General features: G+C 34.8%; 1 protein-coding gene across 6 annotated transcripts in view; it reads left to right on the top strand.

Moving 5' to 3' along the window:
- The first annotated feature begins 5,211 nt into the window (after positions 1-5,211).
- Positions 5,212-25,603, top strand: part of LOC131681411 (dynein intermediate chain 2, ciliary) — an 82,836-nt gene continuing 62,444 nt past the window's right edge. Inside the window, exons 1-2 of one of the 6 annotated variants that reach the window (XM_058962178.1) lie at positions 5,212-5,227; positions 5,743-5,912. In XM_058962178.1, the coding sequence (XP_058818161.1) occupies positions 5,880-5,912 (33 nt within the window). In that variant the 5' untranslated portion in view covers positions 5,212-5,227; positions 5,743-5,879. Of the gene's footprint in view, positions 5,228-5,502; positions 5,913-24,915; positions 25,150-25,603 lie in introns of those variants that run through there. The other 5 variants (XM_058962177.1, XM_058962175.1, XM_058962179.1 and 2 more) reach the window with 5 other exon arrangements.

The following is a 25,603-nucleotide window of genomic DNA, read 5'->3' as shown; positions in this document are numbered from 1 at the left end:
CTTTTTACCACATTTTAAAAGTAACCCGCGCAATCGTCTTGATGATGCGTCTCTTCGAGGCAACATCAAGCTCAGTAAGTAAGGGGGCATGTAGAGGCCTTAATTTTCCAAGTTCCCAAGTTTCCCGGGAAAATTTCAATCATTTTTTTCCAATATCATGGATGCTTGATATCATGAGTTAGGTACACTCAGCCGTAAGCCGAGTAAACTTTCATTGACAAAGGTGATGTTTACCGAAAACAAACTTTGTTTAAATAGGCTGCAACCCTCGCGCAGACAGGGCCATGGTATTGCCATTGTTTTAAATTGAATCGGCTAGCGACCGACAGACCGAGTTAAAGCATTAGAAATGTTTTCAAAAAGCTTCGTGCTTTTCTCTCAGAAAAGCGCGAAAGAGGTCTAAACACACGTTATTAAAAAGTCTTTTGAGTCAAGTTTAGCGACAGTTTTTAGTTAGCTTTTCGACCGGCCAAGCGGTCATGCATTGTAGTAGTTAGTTTATGATCGAATATAATTGAACTTATTCACGAGTAGCTTTCCAACATACAGTTCTTGAACCAATGCTTTTCTTTCCTACACAAGGTGGGATAAATGTTGACATAAATCTTTTAATGTGTTTTGGTCAAACTCGCGGCGCTAGGTCGTGTAGGCGCATTTAAATGTTATCGTCATCCAAATATTTAGGATCTTGTCATATTCGATCCTGTGTTGCATGTTGTTCTTTACAATAAACTTTTCTGTCTCGGCTAAACTTTAAACGTTACCTATATGCAGTTCTCGCGTGGTGTAATTGTATGTATGTCGCTTCCTTCAGAATAAGATCTGTTTTCACTTTTAATAACAGTTCAACGTCTAATGTAGGTCAAAGAGGATTTTGTTCAAAGTCAATGGAAACAATATTTCCTCGTTTTGCAGGCACTTTTGTTATCTGTGGCTGGTTCATTTCACTGCGCAACTTGAGGTGGTGATATAATACTGTTTATGAGTATCAATTTGGTTTGCTTGCAATATATTATTTTCTATTTGAAAAAGCTTTAAATTTCAATATCCAACAAAGAAAAATATTCATCTTCACGGACCCCCAGTAACCTTATCATGGCACCCTAGGTGTCTGCGGACCTCAGGTTGAGAATCACTGTTATAGAGCAAAATGATTCTAGTATATGTGGAAATTATCTGTTCACAGTATTGCTAGTCTTTTATGAAGAAAGAATATATTTTTTGGTAATTATATTTAACTATCAGTAGAAATCAATGCACAAGGAAAAGAAAAATTTGGTAATTTGCTGGTAATATGATATCTTAAACCACGCTATTGTAAGCTTTTCAGTGGTACCTAACGAAGAAAATAGATCGCAATGATGAGCTAAATGGAAACAATTTTGTGAAAAAATCACCCCAAAGGCAGGATAAATAAGGTATTGGTCTGAAATAAGGTATTGGTACTTACGTCAAAATCATAAAAAAAATATTGTTCACGCTGTTGTAGTCTAAGTAGTAGTGATGCTACTTAAAATCTTGCAAGCAGCTTTATTAATGTTGGGTGAAAGCTTAAGGGGTTATATACAAAGTTGTAGCGAAAAAGTGAGCTAAGTTCGTGATTTTTTAAAAAGTTTTATGCAAATTTTATTTAAAAAAGCGAGAGACTGTTCGTTGGTAGCACCATCGAAGATATAAAAACCTGTTTTAATCCACCTAGCGGTGCAATTGTGCCTTTCTCATTTCTCTAAACTATGGCACGGAGGCTTTTTATGTTCAACATAATTGTGGAAATGTCCATTACATTCTTAGTACACTTTGCACTTATACACAATGGCATGCCAGCCACGAACTTGATGAGCTACGTGTCGACGGTGAAACACTTGAAACAAAAAAATATCATACTCCATTAGCCTAATCAGCATTAGATCAATGTTATCTGCTTGCTAACTCATTTTGTCATGCGGGGATGGGTATGTGAGGAGGGCGAAAGTCCCATGAACGAACGACTCCCCAGCTTAAATTGGTATGCTTTGTAATATAGTGGTGGTTTAAAGATGATGGGGTTGAAAGGGAGGGGTATGAGGTGGTGGTCTGAGGGGTGATTTAAGGAGATTTTTAAAGGAGGGGAGTGAACAGTAGAGGGGGAGTGTAACCCCTCTCCGTAAACCATCAACTACGCCCCTGTTAAAATCCAGAAACCTTAAGCGAGTCGAAAAAAAAATTAGCTAGGCCGGGATTAGGTTGACGTTTTTCAGAGTGATTGCATAACCTTTCTATATGAGAAAGGCAAAAATGTGCAAAATCCAAAAAAGTGAATCTTCGTCAAATTTTTTTCGTGTTTGCATCAAATCTCGACGTTTTATGCACCTTGAATACATTTAGCATCAAAAATAAAAATTCTATTTTTAATTTTTCCTATAGTTTTTATGAGAAATTTCTGTGTGGCCGCACTCTGAAACCCGTAATTCCGGAACCAGAATTCCGATCGATCCAAAATTCAATAGCAGCCGATGGGAAGGTTGCACCTTTCATTTGAGGCTAAGTTTGGGAAAATCGGTCCAGCCATCCCTGAGAAAAAATGAGTGACATTATTTGACACATACGCACATACATACACACACACATACACACACATACATACACACATTCATACACATATACACACACACATACAGACTTTTTTCGATCTCGACGAACTGGGTCGAATAGGATATGACACTCGGCCCTCCGGGCCGGGATTAGGTTGACGTTTTTCAGAGTGATTGCATAACCTTTCTATATGAGAAAGGCAAAAACAAGTTGAATTAAAAAAATGTTCAAGGTTGTCGGAGTTATGTGCCATCCCACGAAGCATGTTTTTGGCAGAGGTTTGGGGTGAACGCTCTCCAAGCCGAACCGCTCAACTGAAATCCAAAAACTAAACAGATTATTGAAGAAAAATGTATTGTAGTGTACTTGAACGGATAGAAAATTTGATTAATAGTTGTTGAGATATGACGTTCACCGCAACGGTACATTTCAAAAAACTTCATTCCGATATAACTGGGTTTAAAGTTTTGTGTCAATTTCATTCGTGGAAGAACCAGCGCGCTGCAAACGGCTGTAAATTAAAATCTAGCAAAAAAAATTTGCGCAGATATTTTCAAAAGTATGTGCTTTCAGAATATTCTTTTTTTTAAATTCCAAATATTCTTTCAATTTTTTTTTATCTTTTGAGTTCCAACTTTGCATATAACTTCTTAATTAATTGCCTAAAACCCTAAGACCGCTGCTACATCAAATGTGGGCCCTGATCTTAGCCAAGTGTATTCGTGTCATGTCTGGAGGGGCAAGCAATTTTAGACTGACAAATTCAAGAATCATTCAAAGTTTCAAATTTGTTGTTCTTCCTACAAGGCTAAGGTAACCTTGAAGGAATCTTGAAGGAAGGAATTTTTTTGGGAAAACCTATCTACAGTTTATTTTTAAATTTTGTTAGATACTGGTAACCTACGTTCACCAAGAAACCAATGTGCCTACTTAATCCCTACTGATGGCACTTGGGCGTGCTTTTCCAAAAGAAAACCATAATTTTTTTTTTAGTTTTCGAGAGAAATTCAGCACACAATTCCAAATGCTAAATGCTTTTCTTATGAGAACAAAATTCAGTGCAATTGTGCATTCAATTCATAACGAAATATGAAACCACAAATAAAAATTTCGGCTATCTATCATCATACACTGTCAGTCGAAAAAAAAACTGAACCGATGCTGAAAAGCGCGTTTAAGTGCATCATATAAATCATTGAACTTGGGTAAATAATGCACATTTTCGGACGCTTTATGAATTTACCAAAGAGGGCGATTGAATACGTCACACCAAAAAGCATGCAATTCGTGTTTCCAGTGAAACGTCGAATATAAATTTGCATTTCAAAAGTAGGGTGATGAGCCTATTTTGGCACCATTATGGAGAGGGTCGCACTATTTTTTGAATAACTTAAAAAGAAGCCATATTACCTATAACCTTTTTCAGAATAAAGTATCAGTGTATTGTTTCTTAAACATCTGTATAATGCTTATTTGGCAGAATTGTCTCAATTTTCAGCATAAATGAAAATAAATGTTCTATTCTGTGCATCTATTCCCACCTGAACGTTCCAATTATCGCCTCATGGGTGTGCCGATTTCCACCTCATCGAAAAACAATCTAGTTAAAACGCAATGCCTCATATTTCATTTGCGTCGTTCTAACTAGGTATCCAGATCATGGACGCCAACGCGTGATTTGTAAAACGAATTATTCTGCTTTTTTCAGCCGATCAAAACAAACGTAAACATTACGCACACGAAAGAAACTCATCAGCTGTTAGTAGAAGAGCGCCCAGAACTGCGCATGCAGGAAATAACCATGCGAAAGTTAACAACTGGAATATAAAGTTCACATCACACATTACTTCCTCCCGATCCAAATTGTATGTGCAGATGAAAATAAAATATCTGCGATCAACAATTAGTTGAATAACTTGAAATAATTGATTACTTATACCTGAAATTGCATAACATTATGTTTTCAAGTTCATGTTTTGGTTTGGCCGCACTGGTGATTCTTTTCTGTATGATGGATGCAAAAAGTTGGTTTTGATTGTGGTAGTGTATCAGCAAAACATGCCAATAATAGGAACCCCCGTATTTAGTTTTATCCTATTATAACACTAGGCCTATTCTAGTGTTTGACGAGTGCTTTTAAAGCGAAATAATCGTAAAAAGGTTCTCCAGCTAAAATAAAGGTATGTATCAGTGCAATATTTAATATATTTGTGCCGGAATAACGAGATATGAGGCGGTAAATGCTGGCTCGAAAGTGTTTATTTTGCTAAGCGCCGTTGCGTCCTGTTTCGGTTCACTACGCGAGTGAGGGGGATCAGCAGATATTTCAATAAGGTGATTTTGTTTTAATTAAAAGTTGGATTTAGTGGATAGTTCTAAATACGTATGTGCACAACAAATAAAGAATATAACTTGAGCTTTTTTTGCACACCTGTTTTAGCCAAATCGATATTGTCATTATCTCATATGCTTGGTTCGAAACCAAGGGGTACGAAATAGGGTCACAATAGGCTCTACTGCCATAATAGGCACATCACCCTATATCAATAAACAGTTATCTGAGTGATGTTGAGATATTCACACATGTGAGCAATTTGTTGAAAGTGAATAGGAATGTGATATTTGAATTATTGCTTTGTCTTGAATAATCAAATATGTAATCAAAAAATACTTATTTGCGTAACTGCGCTTACTTATCACCTCTCTGTTTTAGGAGGATCTTTATCTTTATCAGGATTCCAAATCTCATCTTCATAAGCGCCGCACAAAGTGTTTATAAGAACTTTTGTCACCAAATGCTGATGGCTACAACAGCTACGTAGTAGACCAACGTTAATCCTTCACAGCCATGGTAACGAGTTTATTTTGCAGGCAATGCAGTTGTTTTGCCACAATAAACAAATCGAAACTCATCGTGGCTTGAAGTAAAGCAGTCTTGTTTATTTTGTTATTTGCCGTTGCGAAAAAAATCGATTAAAATTTTCTAAATTTATGGAGACAGACAGACAACTCCTGGAATATTTAATATTTACCATCAAGTTGGGAATAAGTAAACGAAAATACTCTTCGAGCTCAACGATCTCACGTGATTAGTGTCCAAAAACTGACCCTGAGAATTGGTGGAAGTATCGCGTAAAGTATAGTTTTATCTTTTTGCTTTTGGGATTTCAGTGTGCAGCCTTGTAACCGTCGTGCTTAAAAATATTAATTATTGAATAAATAAAGTGAGTCTGTGTGTGCAGAACGGTGTGGATTCCGACGTAGCGACTTGAATTAACACAAACAGCAGCAGGCTCATCAGGACCAGGATGCCATTGAAGCAAGCTCAAAGGAGGGCCTCGGTATATAACATGTTTTTATTTATTAGTCTTTCCGTCTAACAAATTTATAAATTTAAATTCGTCTTGCTTGTGCTTGCATGTCTGTATCGTATTAGGGTTTTCGGTTCATTACTCTGGTTGAATTACAGACGAAGTTTTTGTCCTCTCACGCCAGCTCGTAGCTGAACGCTGGAAAACTGCAGGAATTTTTCACCTGTTAAAGTTGTAATTATTTTGGGCTGGAAATTATGCATTACGTTGTTACGTAACATGTGTTGATTATGACGTGAGCAAGTGGGTTAATTGAAATCTACATGTATTAGAAAAAAATGTGCTGTAATACCTAGGGCCAGGGCCGCCGAGAGGGGGGAAAGCGCTGGATTAGTATCCAAAGTAATTATTGAAAGAAAAAAACCCTGCTTAGGGTTGCCACACCGGTTTTTGGAGGCGAATTCCGTGTCTTCGTTCAGGTAAATCTGAATTCGCCCGGAAGAATCCATTGGATTATTTTGCAATTTTGCGTTGCCCTTTTCTTGCCAGGAATCGCCTAGCACCCAGTCCTCATAAACATCATCCGCGGGTTGCAGGCCTTATGTTCCTCACAAAGATTCTCGAAAGAAACTGAAGTGTGATTTCACACCCCGTGTTTGTTTACTGAGGAGCAGAGCAGAGCAGAGCGCTCGGGTTAGCCTTCACAGCGAGAGTGGATGGTACTTTTGGATTCTTTGTGAATATCCGAGAAAGCGAATCACTACATCCAACTAAATCAACAAAACTGTTAACAAAACAAATGCAAAAATTTTCTTCCATTTAATTCCACTATGTTACATAGTGGAATTAAATGGAAGAAAATCTTTGAAACATTACGTACATTCCACTAAGACCTCCGTTCGCGTATATATAATGCAAAAATGCTTTACCAAAACATTACACTCTACGGTGAATGTGAAGAAAATAAAATATTTTTCCTCCTGGTGCAACGAGCTACATAAGAAATAAAACAGTGCATATTTATTTGTTTTTAAGCGTTTTATACAATATAAAGCAATGGAAGCGCTCCAAAATTCTGTCGAGTGATCACTTTAATTCGAAATTCAAATTGATTTCAACGCATACCCATGTGTCTCTTGAAGTCTTGAAGCTCAGTAAAATTCTGCTGGTCAAAGTACCACTAGAGGCGGTAACCCTACCTCTATTTGAGAGCTCAATTGGTCAAATGAGTCATGAAAAACTCTTGATATACCAAAAGAATTCGAAATTAGTCCAAAAATTTAAATTTAAAATTTAATATATTTGGTTTGCCGTTCGTTGATACAAAATGTATAAAAAATCATATTCAGCTACGAGATGATACTGAAACATTTTTGTAAAGGGGTCATACTCAAATGACGAAGATTTTTTCGGCAATTTTCGACTACCAATTCCCCCTAGCAAAGAGGCCAGGGATGGAAAAAAAATAAATACGTTTTACAATTCTTTCAAATGCGGCCTTTTATCAACATTTTCATTATAACAGCAAATTGCGTACACAACAAGCCCCTTTCGTGACGCGTATAGTGCTAATAGTTTTGTTTTGAATTTTATATGTCATGGAGCATGAAGAGAAGATCTCTCAGTTCACAATCCTGCAGCTGCCAATGATTCTAAGAAGCATACGTTCAACTAAATTGCTAAATTGTGTTTGATTGATTTCGAAGAGAAAATTTAACTCTGCTTCCAAACCAAACCAACTAGTTAGCAAGATTAGATAAGTAATGTTGCAAGTTAAATCCGCATACAAAATCTTTTCGTTTTGGAGGAGTGAGCGTGAGATTTTGAACGTCGCTTCCTGAACGTAACGATTTTATTTTATTTTTGAGCTATTTTCTAGAAATCAGGTAAAACATTTTTGTAAAATATTTTATGGTGTGCTAACACACCAACACAAATAAAAGAATAATTCATGTTTTTAAAGGATTATGAATGTTTTCGAAACCAGCATAGCGCAAAATCTAACCAAAACCCTTATTTGAAATTTGAACCATGTTTCTCATTTTTTTTCCATTTTTTTATTCCTACGTGGATTTTTTTTATTTTGTTAAAATTTCATTGATCTATTTTTTCAAGTTGTGGATTGTACGTATATTTCTATAATTGTAATATTCTGCCTTTTTATCTATTTGCAAACTTTTATTTTATCCATCTTTTTACGTTCCTTACTTTTGCTTTTTTCTATTGCTACCACTATCACTTACTTTAATTTATAGTTTTTTCTCTGTTATTTAATTTTATTCGCAATTTTTCGAGAAAATTCTGCTTTCTTTATTTTTTCTTCTTATTGTTTCATATTTTGATACCTTGCTTTTTTATTTGTTTCTTTTGTCATTCCATCTAATTTTTAGAATTTGTCTATTTACTATATTTATTCTTGTCATAGCCTTTTTCTATTTCCTTTTTTTCATATTTTTTGCATTTCTAAAAGCAATTTTACTTATTCAAATCCATTCCAATTTGTCTTATTGTTTAATTTTTACCTTTCTCCTATTTTCTTACTCATTTTCTAGTTTTTAGTTTTCCGTTTATCGTAGTTTTATTTTTTCCCATTGTTCATTTAATATAATTTTATTTATTTTTTATATTTTTTTCTTAAGATTTAATTCGTTGTTGTTATTTCTTCATGTTTTTCATTAAACCTATTTTGAAAATACTTTTTCAGTTGACCATTTTCCTATACGTTAACATTGATTTTTTTTTATTTTCCTAAAAAAAGCATTTGATTTATCTTTTCTTGACACTATGCGCACTTTTTCTTAATTTTACATTTAGTTCGTTGTTTGAATTTATTTCAAATTTCATTTCTAGTGCTTTTTCTATTCTTTAAATAATATCCATTTTATTCATTTTTTTCGTGTTAATATCTTCATTTTTGTGTTTCTGTAGCATGGCTTTTTTCTACTATTTTTTGTTTTCTATTTTGTCTGTTTGCTCCGTTTTTGTTCAATACTTCCAATTTTCTTTACTTTTTCGTCTTTTCATCATTTAAATTTTCCAGTTTTTCAAAATTTTCTGGTTCGTCAATTTTTTTAATTTCTCTATGGTTATTTTACTCTTGTCTTTTATATATACTCCTCTAGTTTTATGCATTCTTAAAGTTTTATTTATTTTTTCTATTGCTTTAAATATTTCTTGTTTTTAATGTTAAATAAATTTTATTATTGTTGATTTATCGAGTTTTTCAGTTTTATGAATTTTTTATATTAATGTTTGTATTTTTTTAGTAGTTTTTTTTCATTTTCATCGATTCTAATTTTTTCCTAATTTCCTATCGATTTTTCATTATTTTCACCATCTGTTCAATAATGTTCGACTTTTTTAATCTTCGCAATATGTTTTCCTGGTTTCCTGTTTTCCTTTATCAATTTTTTATAGGTTTTGTTTTGGTTTTTCTCGATTAAACATTTTTTTACAATTGACATTTGTTTATGTGGTTGATTTTGTTGTTTTAGCTCTTTTGTACATTCTTTTAAAATTTAGTTTTCCTATTGTTTTTTATCTTTTGCCGTTGATCGCCGTTTAGATGTTTTTAATTTTTGTAATTACTACATTTTTAATCTTATCATTTCCTTACTTTTATACTATTACAAAAATGGCGCTTTTCAAAGTTACCAAAACTGTCGAAGAGGTATTAAAACTCCCAAAGTATAAAAAACTCTGCGTTTTTTCCTTCATTGGCACTACAAACAACTAGAGCAAAAAAATGGAACATTAATATAAAATTTCAGTGTACTATACATAATATCAGTGAACTCCAATGGATTTCAAACATTGACTTTTTTGTACTCAGGCAAGACACAGTGCTGGGGGCCCGTACGTTGGACCCCCCGGGCCCGTATTTCCTCTCTGCGGCCCTGCCTAGGGCAACTACAAACCACACTTTTACTCCTATATTCATTATGATTTTTGAATGCATTTCTTCTCATAAAAATGATAAATAAACTGTTCATAACAAACTTATTTATTGATGTCATTCAATATACATATTTGGGGTCGCAGTTCACATTCTCTCGAGTGGTGATAGAGGACCGTATTTGGGGAAAAACTCGTTCTACACATATCATCAAATCTTAACCGTTAACGAGTTATACTTTTCTGTAAATAACTTGTTTGTCCTAAAATACATCCAACTCAAAAAGTATTCTTTGTATTGCCGTTCTATTTGATCCATTTGTAAGATGAGACTAAATTTTGAACTAATCAAAGCTCTCATATCTTTCAATTAATTTTGGAGCGGGAATAGCGTACTTGGTAAATTGACTGCCTTGTTGAGTTTTCAAGACGTTACATAATTCATTCTTCAGCATCATATTTCTATTCGGTCTTATTTCTTTGTAATTTCATTATTAAACTTTTTCTGTTATCGGCTTGTAAAAGATGCTTTATATTTTTATTTCATAGGAAAGCTGAGAACATGACCTCTCTACATATGTATTAATATCTTCTAGTTAAGAATATTAAGTGACTGTTTACTAGCAAAGCAGTTTTAAAATTAGTGTTTATTCGAGAAGTTCTAAAATTTTTCTAATTATTAGGCATATGTAGTGGCGTGCGCGTGATTAAAATGAGTTTGTGTCGGAACGAATAGAGATAAGGATATCAGAAAGCAAAAAACAGTAGCGACTAGCTCAAATGGCACGTTCTCCATGTTCATCGAAGATTTGTGTCTTGCCGTATTTTGTCTATGCATCATTTACTGATTTGAAGGATTGGGAAAGCGGTAAGGTTAGGGATAAGGAAAATAAGGATACAGAGAACATAGACAATACGGAAGTATTCCTCACTCCCTAGTGAATACATGATACTTCTCGATGAGCGGATATATCAACACCCCGCGGGGATATAGGGATAACAGAACGACAACGTCCACGAAGAGATATTGTCATTCAAATTCAGCTTAAACCGATTTAGGCTAAAAAACTGCAAAAATATTGCTGTATTTTCTCTGTAAGCGACTTGGATCTAAGAATCTCCCAGCAAACTACCCACGAACCAAGATTATGGAAATCTAGTCTCATCAAAACATCAGTCTGGGTAGTCTTGATCCCTATCATTAGTTTTCTCAAACACTTTCAAACTGTATAGGATGAGAAAAACGTCATTTTCATAAAGTACCTGGCACTATTATTTGATCTAAAATGTTTTTTTCCGTGAATAAATCAAGGTGTAAGTTATTAAAGATTGGAAAATCCAGTTAAACAGCACTGATTTACCGCAAATACTTGTCTTGACTTGCTACTGTGGTTAAAGTTTGTCGTGTATCTAAAATTAATTAATTTGTCAGGATAGGTGGTTAGCTAAACTTTCGTATCTATAGGTCATTGTGTGCCTTATTTCTTTAGCCCTAGTAGGCGGGGGATCAAGTTACCACACGTTTTTACAAAAACCTCGTTTTGGCATGATTTTCAAAACTGTTCATATAGCTGACAGGACATAGTATTCGGATTTACACATTATTCATAGCTCTTACAACTCGAATTGACTGCAAAATGGCGAATTTTTCAATTAAAATTTATATTTCATTGAAAAGTTATGAGAAAAAACAAAAGTGGGATCAAGTGTACCCACTCTCCCCTAATCTTGAGTTTATCTTTGTTTGAAGTACATATCATTAATAGCGTTTATTCAAATTTTCATGACGATCTAAGAACTAGAAATGAAATTGCAGCTCTTGAAAACACGCTACCTCAACGCGATTATTTCAATGTCGACTTTTTCTGAAAGTGACCTCATAGTGATCAACACATTTCGACTCACAATAGTTAGTGGTTGAAAAAAGAATTTTGATTTGAACCATTATCACTAATCCTAATGCCTAAATCTTTGATAATATTTACACAAGTACGTTGTAATATTCACACCCTTATTAATACAAGTGGGATTTTTAAAAGAATCTAATTTTAACTCATTTGCCTAACATATGCATTAGGGTCTTAAAAGTAATCACGGTGTCTTTTTTTAACAACTTTATGCAAAAAAATTCAGCATCTCTGAAACTTCAGGATATGAAAGAATGGGCTTTCGCCTTTCATTTGAAACCAAAATCAAAATAATCCGTCGGGGGGTCTAGAGCAACTTTTTTTTTGAAGTTTTTTTTCGTGAAAATATAGATTTTACAATGGAACTAGTTCATATTTCTGTCCCTAGATGGTGCTTTAGACATTCGAACAACACTAAAAGTGAGATTCTGCTAGATTATTTAAATGTCTACAACTTTGCTTCCAACTGAAAACCGATTTGAAATTATCCCGAAAAGTAGTTTAATATTCTAACGAATTCTAAGTCTAAACTAGTTTCACAGAAGACCTAGTGGTTTGTCAATTCACAAGCACTTTTTTATTTGCCAAGTAGTTGTGTTTAGTTCAATAGTGAATTCAGCGGAATTTGAGAGCTTGGAAAGTCTTACCTTTTAACTGAAAATTATAATTCCCTGATACATGGAACCATTCATATTTTTGGGATGAGAAGTTTTAGATAAGTGTTGACCAAAGTAGTATGATATTAATATTCTTTTTCATGATGGTAAGTGATTCCTCCCGCAGAAACAGCTTTTTCAATTAGGTATGCCTTCTTTTTCATTTTTTCGACTATTCTCAGGGATGACTGATAATTATTCTTACTTGAATCTCCTACTCTGTTAGCATCTTCGTATAAAATTGACTTGTCCTGAACTTCAACCTTTATACCGCACCATAGCAATATTTCGCGGATTTCATTGCAACGCTTGGTTAAAAACACTGATTACCTGTTTTCAAAATTAACTCAATGTGACAAACAATGAACAAAAAACTTTGAGTTTTTGGATCAAGATAATTTTTTTTGGGATATATTCGAGGACTTCTATGTATATAAGGTTATTGTTGTACTCAAATCATATTTTGTTTTCAAAACATATCGCATAATCTAGGATCAATTTAGCAACGATATCTCGCATAATTGATAGGAAATGGCCGTAAAATCCAACTTCCACAATATGCTTTGCGGAGAAAATTTGAATAAATCATTTCACACTAACCACTAATTTGGACAGTTATTGTTGTGGTTTGCGTTAAATTAGAAACGGTGTGTCCCAACATTTCGTCTTGAACGGAATTATAATAGTTGAGTTAAGCGATCATAACCTAAATTATACGACGTATGGTCCTTTCTAAAACACCCGTGTAACAAAACATAAATGTAAGCAAACCCTTGTAACTAAGCAATACCTTCCGATGAATGGTAGTCCCTTCGAACCTATCGGGAAAAATTACAAACCAAAAGCACAAATAGTTATCCGGCTCTGTCAAACATCCTAATTGTCAGAAGTTCAATTAGAATTGTCAATGTAATGAATCCCGTCTAATATTTTCATGGCACTAAACCCAATTATTTTTTTGGTAATGTAATAAGTGCGAGAAAACATATTTCCAAACCACTAGGCCTCGTGTGAAAACTATCTTAGATACAACTTTGTTAAAATCTTAAACAACTTTTCCGGATGATTTCAGATCAATTTTTAGTGGTCAACAAACTTGTAGACAATTAAATTTTCTATCAAATTCTCACTTTTAATGTTGTTTGAATGTATAAAGCACCATCTAGGGACAGACATATGAACTATCTCCAGTAGTAAAACCTATATTGATACGAAAAAATTTCAAAAAAAAAAGTTGCTCTGGACCCCCCGACGGATTATTTTGATCTTAGTTTCAAATGAAAGGGGAAAGCCCATTCTTTCATATTCCGAAGTTTCAGAGATGCTGAATTTTTTTGCATAAAATTGTTCTAATAAATACACCGTGTAATATGTCCAAATATGGAAGGCGGCAATAACATATGAATATTCAAATTTTCAATTTTGCCACAACGCTTGTTCTGTATACCCTGAGTGCACTAAAAAAATTAACTGTGTTTTCTCTAAACCACATATTTTGCGGTGGCCGAAAATATAACTTAAACAAATATCCTTTTATAGTTATGAAATTTTCACAGTGTTTTCGAAATTACTTTCTCCAGCGACGTACGTAGGATTTTATTTTTTTATTGCAGTTTTTTAAAATAGCAATTTTGTATCGATTTTTATGAAATGTTCAGCGTTGCTATTTTGCAAAAAAAATCAAAATATCGTCGCTTTCTATCGTTCTAAGGAATCGAACAAACTTTTGTTTTTGGCTCTATGTCAAAAATTACGGAAGATAGATTTTCGATAGACAAAAGAACTAGATTGTGGGAAAATGTTGTCCAGCAGCAATCTTGTGTTGAAAACACTTGACACTTTTAGTTTATGTGCCTCAAAATTACTATTATAACTCGCATTTTAGGGGATCTCGAATCATCTTTACATTGTATCAAGTTAAATTTCCGAAATATTCGTATGTTTTCGTGCTCTACAGTGGTGTTGCCCCTTGATAAAGTTTTGCAATCTTGTTTAGAGAAAATAATGTAATTTTCAAATCTTTGTCGATACGCTACATATATAAACCCGTAACAAGGTGACCTGCTATACAGGATCGAAAAAATCGAGTTTTTTTTATTTATGACGATAGGGTTAAATAAACGAAGAATATATCATAACAATATATGTAAATTTTTTAGGATTCTAACTAGCATTTTAACCATTTCTGTGGAACGTTAGTATCAAAGATTCATGTAAAAAAATGTAATTTCTAGAAGACCGCGGAGACAACGGGTAAAGAAAATTAAACAGAAGGTTACTTATGTAAATTAGAAATTTTATAGGTTCATTGATTTCAACAATAACTACTAGCTTCACTTCAGTAAGAAAATATTCTTTTACTCCACCATATTGTGAAGTTTTCCAAGAAAAAAAATATTTTAACTTTCCAAATGTGTGTACGAGTACACATGAATTTTCAATACGTTAGGACGTTTCTTTCCCTTTCTAAAAATCACTAAAACAAGCCTCTTTTTTACCTCCCAAAGCAGTCCACCGCACTCCCTTAATTGTACCTATTAATTTAGGACACTTTTTTGACATAAACAACACACAAATGAGCGAATGGGAGAAGACCGCAAAATTTTGAAATAAATCGTGAAATTATTCTTTAAACAAACTACCAAAAATAACATAGTTGGTGTAGTTCGATGTAATAGAAAAAAAGATATCCTCAAATTAATCCTCAAGTAGACAGTGTTCGAAGAAGTTTCTTGTGGACGAGTTTATAATGACTTCGTTTCCACTTACTTGAAGTCATTTATTTCGCTTCTCGTTTTCCGAGACATATTTTAGATCGATCAAACGGTCATAAGTTAGAACATTAGCTGTACTGGCAAATAAAAGATTGCTTATTGATAGGTTCTCAAGACACAATCAGACAACTTGAAATTGTTTGGTGCTTAATTCAAGCGGTGGTAGGTAGAAAATAAGTAACAAAATATGGCCCGATATCATCCTTTTCCGTTTTATCGAAATAAAGTTCGGCTGGTATATTAAAACGGATCATTACCATATTGAACGATAAATAACATGCTATAACTTTTAAAGTATACAAGATAGACACTTGGTGTCTTCAGCAAAGTTGTTTGCAAGAGAAAGAGCTATAAATTTGCAGAAGACATCATCTCAATATAATCACTTAAAAGAAAATCAATGAAAATATCTCACTTAATGGGGGGATTAATCAGTGAAAACATAATGTCAAAAGAAGGAGCATATTGAATGCAATAACTTATCAGAAGATACTATTGACCTCAACTTAGCCGTTTTGGCGGAAATAGACAATTTCATGTTTTTGGTCTTATTTCTAGATATTGGGATACGGCGAGAATCCGTCATACGTATTTAATGTTAAATATCTCCTTCGCTAATAGTCCGATTCCACAAACTATAGTTCGTTCGAAAGGTATTCGTATAAGCTGACGTTGTATAAAGTGTTTATCTATGTTGTTAATTTCGACAGTAATTTAACCCATTATTGCCCAACTAATTTTTCACGCGCATCACAAATTGTGTTTTCCGATCGAAGAAAAATGATGTGGTCATTCCAGTAAAATTGTTTTTGTGCTCAAAGTAGCTGATATTATAAGGAACAATCAGTGAAAATTTAAGATTGATCGGTTAATCGGTTCCTGAGATATCGTAATCGCCGTGGATGAACTTTTCAACAAAATACAACTCCGAGATAATCGAGTTTTACTGTCGGTGCAGCGAGTCAACGGTCTAGCGTATGAAACACTACGTACCGCCTACAAGTGGTGAATGGGTTGCGGTCTATGAATAGCTGTAACTTAAGTTGTAGTATTCCGATCTTAATGAAACTTTGAGAAAATTTTCCTGAGCGTATTTAGTTTCAGAATATCTCGATTTTTTTCATCCTAACAAAAATGTGTAACCCCTTAAGTGAAAATTGATTAAAAACAAAACATAAACACCGGTTTAACCACTCTAACTTCTCTAAACACATTCTGCAAGAGTATATGAACAATATTAACTCGTTAATAATGCCTGTTCTGCGTTATTAATTGAGTAATAGGAGTTATTCTTAGCACCTACTATATATAATAGGTTGGGCAATAATGGGTTAAAAAAAAGCTGCAAAAAGTACCTTTTTTGGAGATTCAAACATCCATAGAAAATAAACATCAGAATTAAAAACAAATTAACAGCGTTCTGTCTGGGTGTGAGGCCTTTCATTTGCAATTGGTTTGGATAAGATCGGTTCAGCCATTGCTGAGAAACACGAATGAGAGTTTGTCCGTTACACACACACACAGACATTGTCCCAAATCGCCGAGCTGAGTCGATTGGTATATAAGACTCGGCCCTTCGGGCCTCGGAAAAAATCTTAAAAGTTTGAGCGAATTCTACACATTTCTTTTATAAGAAAAGTAAAAGGTATGTAACCCCTTAAGTGCTACTATTTTGCAGTTTCCATGCCAATTTTTTTATTGTAGGGGAGACCGTATTCCAGAAATTAAAATTTTTGATGTCTTTTTTTTGCACTGTAAATAGTACCGCAAACTTACCCCGCGTGCAACACCGCCAAATTACCCCAACCGCATATTTTATTAAAAACTATTTAAAAAATAACTTTTGTTTGTGGATAGATGTAATATCTGTACAGACACGGAAAGCTCTTTTCACGCGCTATCGAAAAATATAATCATTCGGGAAATAGATTGAAAATCACCCTAAATTACACAAAGTATTTAAAGTTTAGAAAGTTTAGTTGGTATGCTCGAAATACAATATCACCCACAACTTCCACCAAACAAATCGTTATGCAACAAAAACACATTGGATAACGGGTTTCACATAACTTGAGATACATAAGAAGAGGCAGCGCTATATGTCTAATAGAAACAGAAAAAGGGATTCCACCAACTTACCCCAACCGCCAACTAGCCCCGGGCTCCCCTACTACATCTTATGAACGAAGCAAAGATGTTGCTACCTATTTAAGCGCATCCCAATCACTGCAGACCATGTTATCAACGAAATAGGGTGACATCCTGATGGATAACGGCTCGTCTAGGGTAGACAAAATCATGGAAACAATAGGAATTAAAAGTCACCACTTGTGGCTGAACAACCATTACATTAAATAAGAACTTCAATGTAAACTAACAAAAATTATAATGAAACGAAATTATCGCTGTAAAATGTGTTTGCAAAGTAGGTCATCTATGATATTCATGTTATCCATAACTTTTCGGTTATAGTGGAGCATTCTTTGATCACGATAGGACTTCAAAAAAATCACTCATTCGTTCGCTACTCTATAGACCCAGTTCTTGTGGAGTAAAAACTTTTGCCATTACACTTATTACTTTTGTCTACCAAACTGGGCCTGATTGTAAAAAAAAATTGTTGAATCTAACTACGTGACATGCATATATTGGTTAAGTTTGAGGCTGTTGGGTAGCTGCTGGTGGTATAGACTGAACTAGTAGAATGGCGATATAAAGCGGTAGTGAATTACGGTTCCAAGCATATTTGTAGCATGTCGCATTTTATCGTTTTTGCCCTTTAATGGCTAACTATTATATAATCTTATATATTTTCAAAACATAGGGTTTGTTCCGAAAATTCGAACAAGAAATGCCAAACCATTTTGTCTTTTATCCATTGCAAAAGTTCCACGCATATCTGTCTTATGTCACGGTGTTCCTAAAACCGTTATTAACAAAAAATGACCATAAATTTGGCATACGGCATTCGAAAGATACAGTATCCAAGCATCTTCTCAGTGAATTTAAAAATGATCCATCGAGAGATTCGAAAGATATGGCGATTTGAAGTTTTATGATACCTTTCATAAGGCTACCAGCAAACACCCACGGGTTTGGCCCTATCTCTATTAACAAAAAAAAATATTTGTCTACCTATTTAGTACATGGCATTCGAAAGATACAGTAATCAAGTATATTCCCTGCAAGTTTGAAAATATTTCATTGACGGAATCGAAAGTTATGACGGTTTGGATGTGGTATGCGGTCATGGATGGGTTTTCTACCAGACTTCAAGCGTGAATCCATGTTTGTCCATTGACTTTTTAGATTGTTTACACGTGTCGCGGTTTTTAAAGGAAAACCTTACCATTTAATTACATAAATATAATTTACAAAACGTTAAATATAATGTGTTAAAAAATTAGATAAAAGTTGGAATGTTTACTTCAAAAGGCCATATATCAATGGTTTGTTGACCGATTCTAATTATTTTTTCATTATTGAACAGGTAGACGTTTCATCGTTAATTTTCATTAAGAAGAATATAAAATAGAGTTCTCTACATCAATAAATAGACAATATTCAACTATATGTATTATCAATATTTAGTGAATATTTTTGCATTAAAAATAGCGATCTATCCATTTTTATATACTAGTTGATTGCAATTGCTCTATACTACGAATTGTGGATATATGAAATGTTAAAACTAACACAGTCGTGATTCGCTGGTCGCTCAATTTCTAACAGGAGCCGCTTTTTAGTTGGACCTCTGCTCTGCTCTGCTAGTTGGTCCATTGTCGAACTAAAAACATCTGAAAGTCAAATTCCCATATTAAATTCAATTCGACAATAAAACTGACAATAGTTGGAGATATAAGCAGTTGAACTTGTACTTATAACATCCCTTTTGACCAGTTTTAACATCTATCAACCCAACCAGCGAATCACGATTGTACAAAATTTCCAACAAAAACCGTATCATAACATAAATTGATCTGAATCAGCAAATACCTTCATATTTTTGAATATATTGTATCGTTGCATTCAACTAATGTATAGAAATTGATAGGTCGTCGTTTTGAATATAAAGATATTCACTAAATAGTGATAATACATATAGTTGAGGATAATTATATTGTCTATTGTTTGAAGTAGGCAACTCTATTTTATGCAATAAATTTCGACTAACCCGTTTTGCGCGTTAAGGGCACAAGACCTAACTTAAATTAAGTTTTGCTTTTTTGTGTGTTTCGAATTCCTCTCGTCAGTAACTAGCATCATCTGGGTGTTTAGTTAGACGACGTATCTAAACTAGTACCCAAATTAGCACTAGTTAGACACAAAAAATTCCAAACAGTTCAGATGTCCCGGGAAGCAAATATTTAACTCTATTTTATAATCTTCCCGATGAAAATTATTGATGAAATGTCTACCTGATCAATAATGAAAAAATAATTAGAATCGGTTAACGAACCATTGATAAAGGGCGAACACGAAATTATTGCGACACCGAAAATGTCATGCCAATTTTCTTATAATGTTTAAAATCAAACCAAAATTTTAGGGTAGTTTTATACATATATTTACCTTAAAAATCAAAATAAAAGTTAATCGATGGAGCCTTGAGTGTAAAATTGAACGCATTTTCGCTTGATGCCCTCCATCAAAGTCTTTACAGTGTCATCCGGTACCAGTTTCTCAGTTTTTTCCATTTTTTAACATGTCCTGTGTTTGACTGTCTTCCTACTCTTCCGAAGTTTCCGCTTTATCATTGCCCAGTACTGCTCCACCGGGCGCAGATCCGGACAGTTTGGCGGATTCATGTCCTTTGGAACAAAATGGACAGAATTGGCCTCATACCACTCCAGGACACTTTTAGAATAGTGGCATGATGCTCAATTTGGCCAAAATTGCGGAGCTTCGCCGTGCTGCCGCAAGAACGGCAAAAGGCGCTTCTCGAGGCACTCAGATTTGTAGATCACGTGCCCTTTGTCACGAAAGGCTCACTCCTCAGTCCGCAAGAGCAGATGGCCTGCCAAATGAGATATTTGGACGCGAACTTCCACATTTTCTTCTTCTTAAATTTGTCGTCCACATAGAACTTGCTCTTGCCGGTGAAAAACTCCAACTTTTCTTAAAATCGGCTTTTATATACGTTTCGTTGTCCATCACACAGCAGCCATATTTTGTCAGCATTTTCTCGTAGAGCTTCCGTGTCCGAGTTTTTGCCGTCGATTGTTGCCGCTCATCGCGGTTTTGGGAAGTTCTGTACCTTGTATGTATGTAGTCCAGTTCTCTTCTTTGCATTCCGGACGTAGCTCTGCGATATGCCGATCTTTTTAGCCAAATCATGGCTTGAGACGTTGGGATTTGCTTTAATCATCCGCTTCACCTTTCCCTCCGTCTTTTTGTTCTCCGGTCCCGGTTTTCTTCTAGCTCCTTTGCCGTGGTCCAACATCAACCGCTCCTGGAACCGCTTCAACTCTCTGGAGACGGTTGAATGGTGAATGTTCAACATTTTTTCCAACTGCCGGTGCGACAGGTCAGGAAATTTCAGGTGTTTGGAAAGAATTTGTTCTCTCGACTCGCGTTGGTTCACCTCCATTTTCGTTGAATCGAAAAACACGACTTCGAGTTTGACAGCATGTAAACAATACACATCAATGAGAAAATGTGCAAAATTTGGTAGATTTTTACCCAATGGTAAAAAAAGTTATGCCTGTTGAATGTGTCGCAATAATTTCGTGTTCGCCTTTTATATGGCCTTTTGAAGTAAACATTCCAACTTTCATCTATTTTTTTTAATTTACACTTATTTGACGTTTGGTAGACAACCCTATTTTTATATTTTTTCAATGCACCATATAAATAACACCTTTTGTACATTATATTTATGTAATTAAATGGTAAGGTTTTCCTTTTTAAACCGCGACACGTATAAACGACCTAAATCAAACATGGATTCACGCTTGAAGTCTGGTAGAAAACCCATCCATGTCCGTATACCACATCCAAACCGTTGTAACTTTCGATTCCGCCAATGAAGTATTTTCAAACTTGCAGGGGATATACTTGATTACTATATCTTTCGAATGCTAAGTACCATTAGTTTTACATGATGATGAGTTATGTTCTACCATAGACTAACTCCTACTTAGCAGAAGGCAAAGGATTCTTCACATTTCCTTTCGATCATCTCCATATGAACCTGCCTAGTCCTAGTTTTCCGTTCTATATTTATAACTGATTCGCTCTAGAATATCTATCCGTCTTTCAATTTCATTGCTTTCGTTTCTCTTAGATAAAAATTTGTCGAAAATAGCCAACAAAATCGATGCAGCAGAACCTTGCGGTAATTAAAACATAGTAACAAATATAGAAGTTGGATTCTACTTCCTCATTACCGACCCCAGAGAGGTGACGATGATCTGGACTAGATATCGATCCATCAAATTATGGACCGGTGACCAACGGCTTCACTTCCTTTCCGAAGGAAGACGTGACCACAGATTTTTTCACCTCAGAAAAATCTCAACGACCTCGGCTGGAATTGAACTCAGGTCAACTGGAATGAGTGGCGGCCACGCTTGCCACTCAACCACCGGCGCCGCCTCCAACCTGGTCAAGACGGCAATATTTTCCAGAAACTGAAAATTGAAACTCTAACACACAATTTGGGTACAGGTTCATATAGATTTGACTGAAAATGTGTCTTAAAACTGCGTTCGAAATCGGGGTGAATATGATCCGCTAACACCTTATTCGCTACAAAAAGGCAACACATTAAGAAGGTTAACCCCTTCATGCCCATGTTGTTTATGGACAACAACGTTTATAAATAGCTATAACTTTTGATTAAGGCAAGATTTGCTCACAAAAACAAGTAAGGCTAATAAATATGATTATTGCCTTTCATTTGAGTATTAACAGTTACAAGGATCAGTTCTAGAACTGAAGTTATTGCAATTAGTCTAATTGGATTCCGATGGAGCAGTGCTGCCAGGGACTGTTTACGTTGACGACGGGAAATGAATTTTTCATATATCTTCGTTATGTGGAAATACTATTGAAAACTGATAATACTAATCAATTGAGACTGTTTTTGACTACGTTTTCCTAGCAATTGGACTATTGTAAATTTTCTAGGAGAATTGTATTGAGCATTTAAAAGAAAAAATTAAGCAGCTTCTAGCACTGCGAGGGAATCACCTATCTTTATAAAAAAGTGGCTTTTCGTGTTTCTTTAACCCACCGTTTTCAAAGAAAAATAGTTTCAAAACCCTACATGTACTAGAAAAAAGTTGTGCATGAAAGGGTTAATTATATTGAATATAACTAGCCACGAAATCATAGTTTGGATAAATAAGAAACGCACAATTGCACCACTGGGTGAGTTAAAATAAGTTTGGGAATAAGATATCAAATTTTTGCATTACACACTTCGCGTTTCTCATTTTTTTGTTAATATTTCTGAACAGTTATTTTGTTATGATCAAGAAATTCCAATAGGGTAATGACCCTATGTTTTCCATGTTTTTATTATCACCCTACCTATTTTAAGGCGTTGGTTAGAGCAGTGTCTGCCATCTTTGTTCAAATGCATTTGTTCAAATGGTAGAGCGACAATTGGGGCACTCGATTCTAGATTTTGTTTGCGCTCAAACACGAGTATTTGATCATTTTCAGGACATTTTGTCGCTGTTGTGCTATCTTATGACAAGCGCCATTTAGCACATTTCGAGAAAAACGATTTTTAAAGTTTGAGATTGAATATCTTGAAACTTATAAATGGTATAAACAATCCAAAGAAGACAATTGATGCTTCTATCTATTCTGCATTAATCTCTCACATATTACGAAGATCGGTTGACTATGTTGCGAGTTTTTACTATGAATGTAAACAAAAGTCGCACTCACACGTGTCGTAGGCGTGTATTGATGACAAAATTTGTATGACGTGTCATAATCGTGCATGGAAAATTTTCCACAGAAAAAAATCATAATTTTTTAACTTTTAGTCATATCTTTGCGTTCATATGGTTAATAAACAATCGGTGAAATGCATTTTGAAGGAAATGAGTCAGGGAATCTAGAAAAAAATATTATTTTTGATTACAGTGTTGCCAAATATGCTTTATTTCCAGTTTAAAACTAAAACTGTGTTTTTCTCACAACTCGTGTAATTTTCTTTTGAAAATGTTTATGCCATTGTGTTCCTCAGACATTTTCACAAATAAAAACTTCTAACACTTCAATATAAATTGAGCAAATCCCTAGATAGAGTGATTTGAAGCAAAAAACTCACAATTTCTCATCATGTTTCTCGCTATATCTAAGTAACCAAGTAGAATTTCAAAATTCTGAAAACGCCACTTTGTAGAGATTTTTCAAACAAGTAATGTGGCATATCTAACTCAGTTTACCCTAAAATGGCGTTTGTCATAAGATAACACAACAGCGACGATTTGTGTTATTAGATTGGTTTTGACGTAGGACTTACGTCTTTCTTTACTATACCAGGTGTCATTTCAATATTTTCAAAACGGAAGCGCTACGTACATTTTGAACCTTAATAACTTTCATCCTACTTAACAACCCCCCTTATATGCAGTGGACTTTTCAGCGTACAGCTCTGAGCACTTTTTAGTTGGACTCGATTCGAAATTTTGTTTGCGCTCAAACACGAGTATTTGATCATTTTCAGGACATTTGTGTTATTAGATTGGTTTTTAAAAAACGAAGTAAATCTGTTGATGCTAATTCATACGCATTCCATCCATTACCGTATCTAAATGAGTTTTCAATTTTCTGTCCTGATAGATAAATAGCTTTCTGTTTGATGAAAGAGGACAATTTTCCTGTTTTCGATTTTGTTTTGTTAACTGTTAAAATTACCATACGATAATCTAAATACCAAATCATTATAATTTATTTTTCAAATTTGATATCCGAATTTGCTAGGGTTTGTAATGCCACAGAATCGCAAACATTTCCGCATTATCATCAAACCAAATGGCGAGGTACGAAGTGATTGAATAGGTAGTCTTCTTTTATACGAGAAAGGCAAAAAATGTATTAATTCAGATAACGGTTGTCATTTAATTATAATTTTCCGCAAAGCCGTATAGCATTGGGAATTGGGAACTATTCTCTTATGGTTTCTAGATTGCGACTTCTTCTTTCTTCCATAGGTTTCAGTTCCCATCATTGTCAGTGATGGCCGAAAAAATTGTTAAAAAAATATTCCATCACTTGGAATAAACACACACATTAGATACAACACTCATCGTTCAACGTTTACTTCGTGTACCACATCTTACTCTAGCTCGAAGGCAGATAAAACTGAACACCGCTACAACTAATTCCGCCTATTTTTGGTCCGTTCACCGAATTCACCAGAGCTTCCGTGTCCTTGTCACTAGTATTATAATCACTGCACCTATTTGTCAACAGAATAAAACTGACTGACGAACAAAAGAGGAGCACGGCAAAATGTTCGAAGCAAAATTTATACACGACACGGGGTGTTTTGTGCTGCTGGAAGAGACACCATCGAGGGAGTCAATCCAGTTTGTCCAAAAGTTTTGACTAGGAGGAAAGGGACATAATGCGCGGGAAAATAACAAATTTTATTGTCTACTATTTCGCAATTCACGAGCGCGACTAGGACTTGTTTGGGATTTCAACTGGTTTGGCCTGGTACAAGCAAGCTGCCCGGAAGGAATGAAAATTTGGAACCCGTGACGATGGTGGATTGTTTTGAACTATGCACAAATGAATAGCGACTGTCTACTAAGCGTTGGGATTAGTTTACCAGTTTCTTCAGTTATTTTTGATGCTCTCTGGCGGAATGATCGAACTAGTTTTCGTGCGATTTCCTTAACTTTTTTTGTGAAGAATTTTCGTGGAAGCCTCTGCACGCGTTTGGATCCGGTGTAAATACTAAATGCCGCAAAGTGCCTTATAAAAATATATATCGCATACCTATAATTTAGCGAAAAAAAAGTTTATCATAGTCGGGATTGTCTCTGCTGCAGTTTGGTATCCCACTGTAAGTTTGAATGCTCATTCTTTATGGCGGTTCGGTTGTGCAAAAACTCAGTAATACACAGCGGAAATGCGGCACAATCAGTTTATGTTAGTGGAAATTATGGAAAAGGACAAAGTTTTTCTCCACGAATGCATACACAAGATGACGTGCATCAAAACTTTCATTGCGATAAGTTCTTGTTGGATGAATTCTCGGGTGTAGAGGAAGGGTATCCCCCACAATAAAATTTTCCAAATATTTATCATGTTTAATGGAAGGGAAAAGATATTTGTTTCAAGGACATTCGGGTGCATGTTTTATTAGGCTACTGGTATGCGATATTAACCGCAGAGTTCCGTTAGGTTGACAGCTAATTTTTGAAGCGAGGAATATTTTGTCCTATTATTGAAATCGCATTATTTGAAAAAGTCACGTGTGGTGTTGTAAGTACACACCAAAAAAATTTGAATTTTAT

This window comes from Topomyia yanbarensis, chromosome 2 (genome assembly GCF_030247195.1).
Source record: "Topomyia yanbarensis strain Yona2022 chromosome 2, ASM3024719v1, whole genome shotgun sequence".
In the NCBI taxonomy this organism is placed as follows: Eukaryota; Metazoa; Arthropoda; class Insecta; order Diptera; family Culicidae; genus Topomyia; species Topomyia yanbarensis.
Note: the sequence above shows the minus strand (reverse complement) of the source record. Positions and strands in the feature narration are given on the sequence as shown.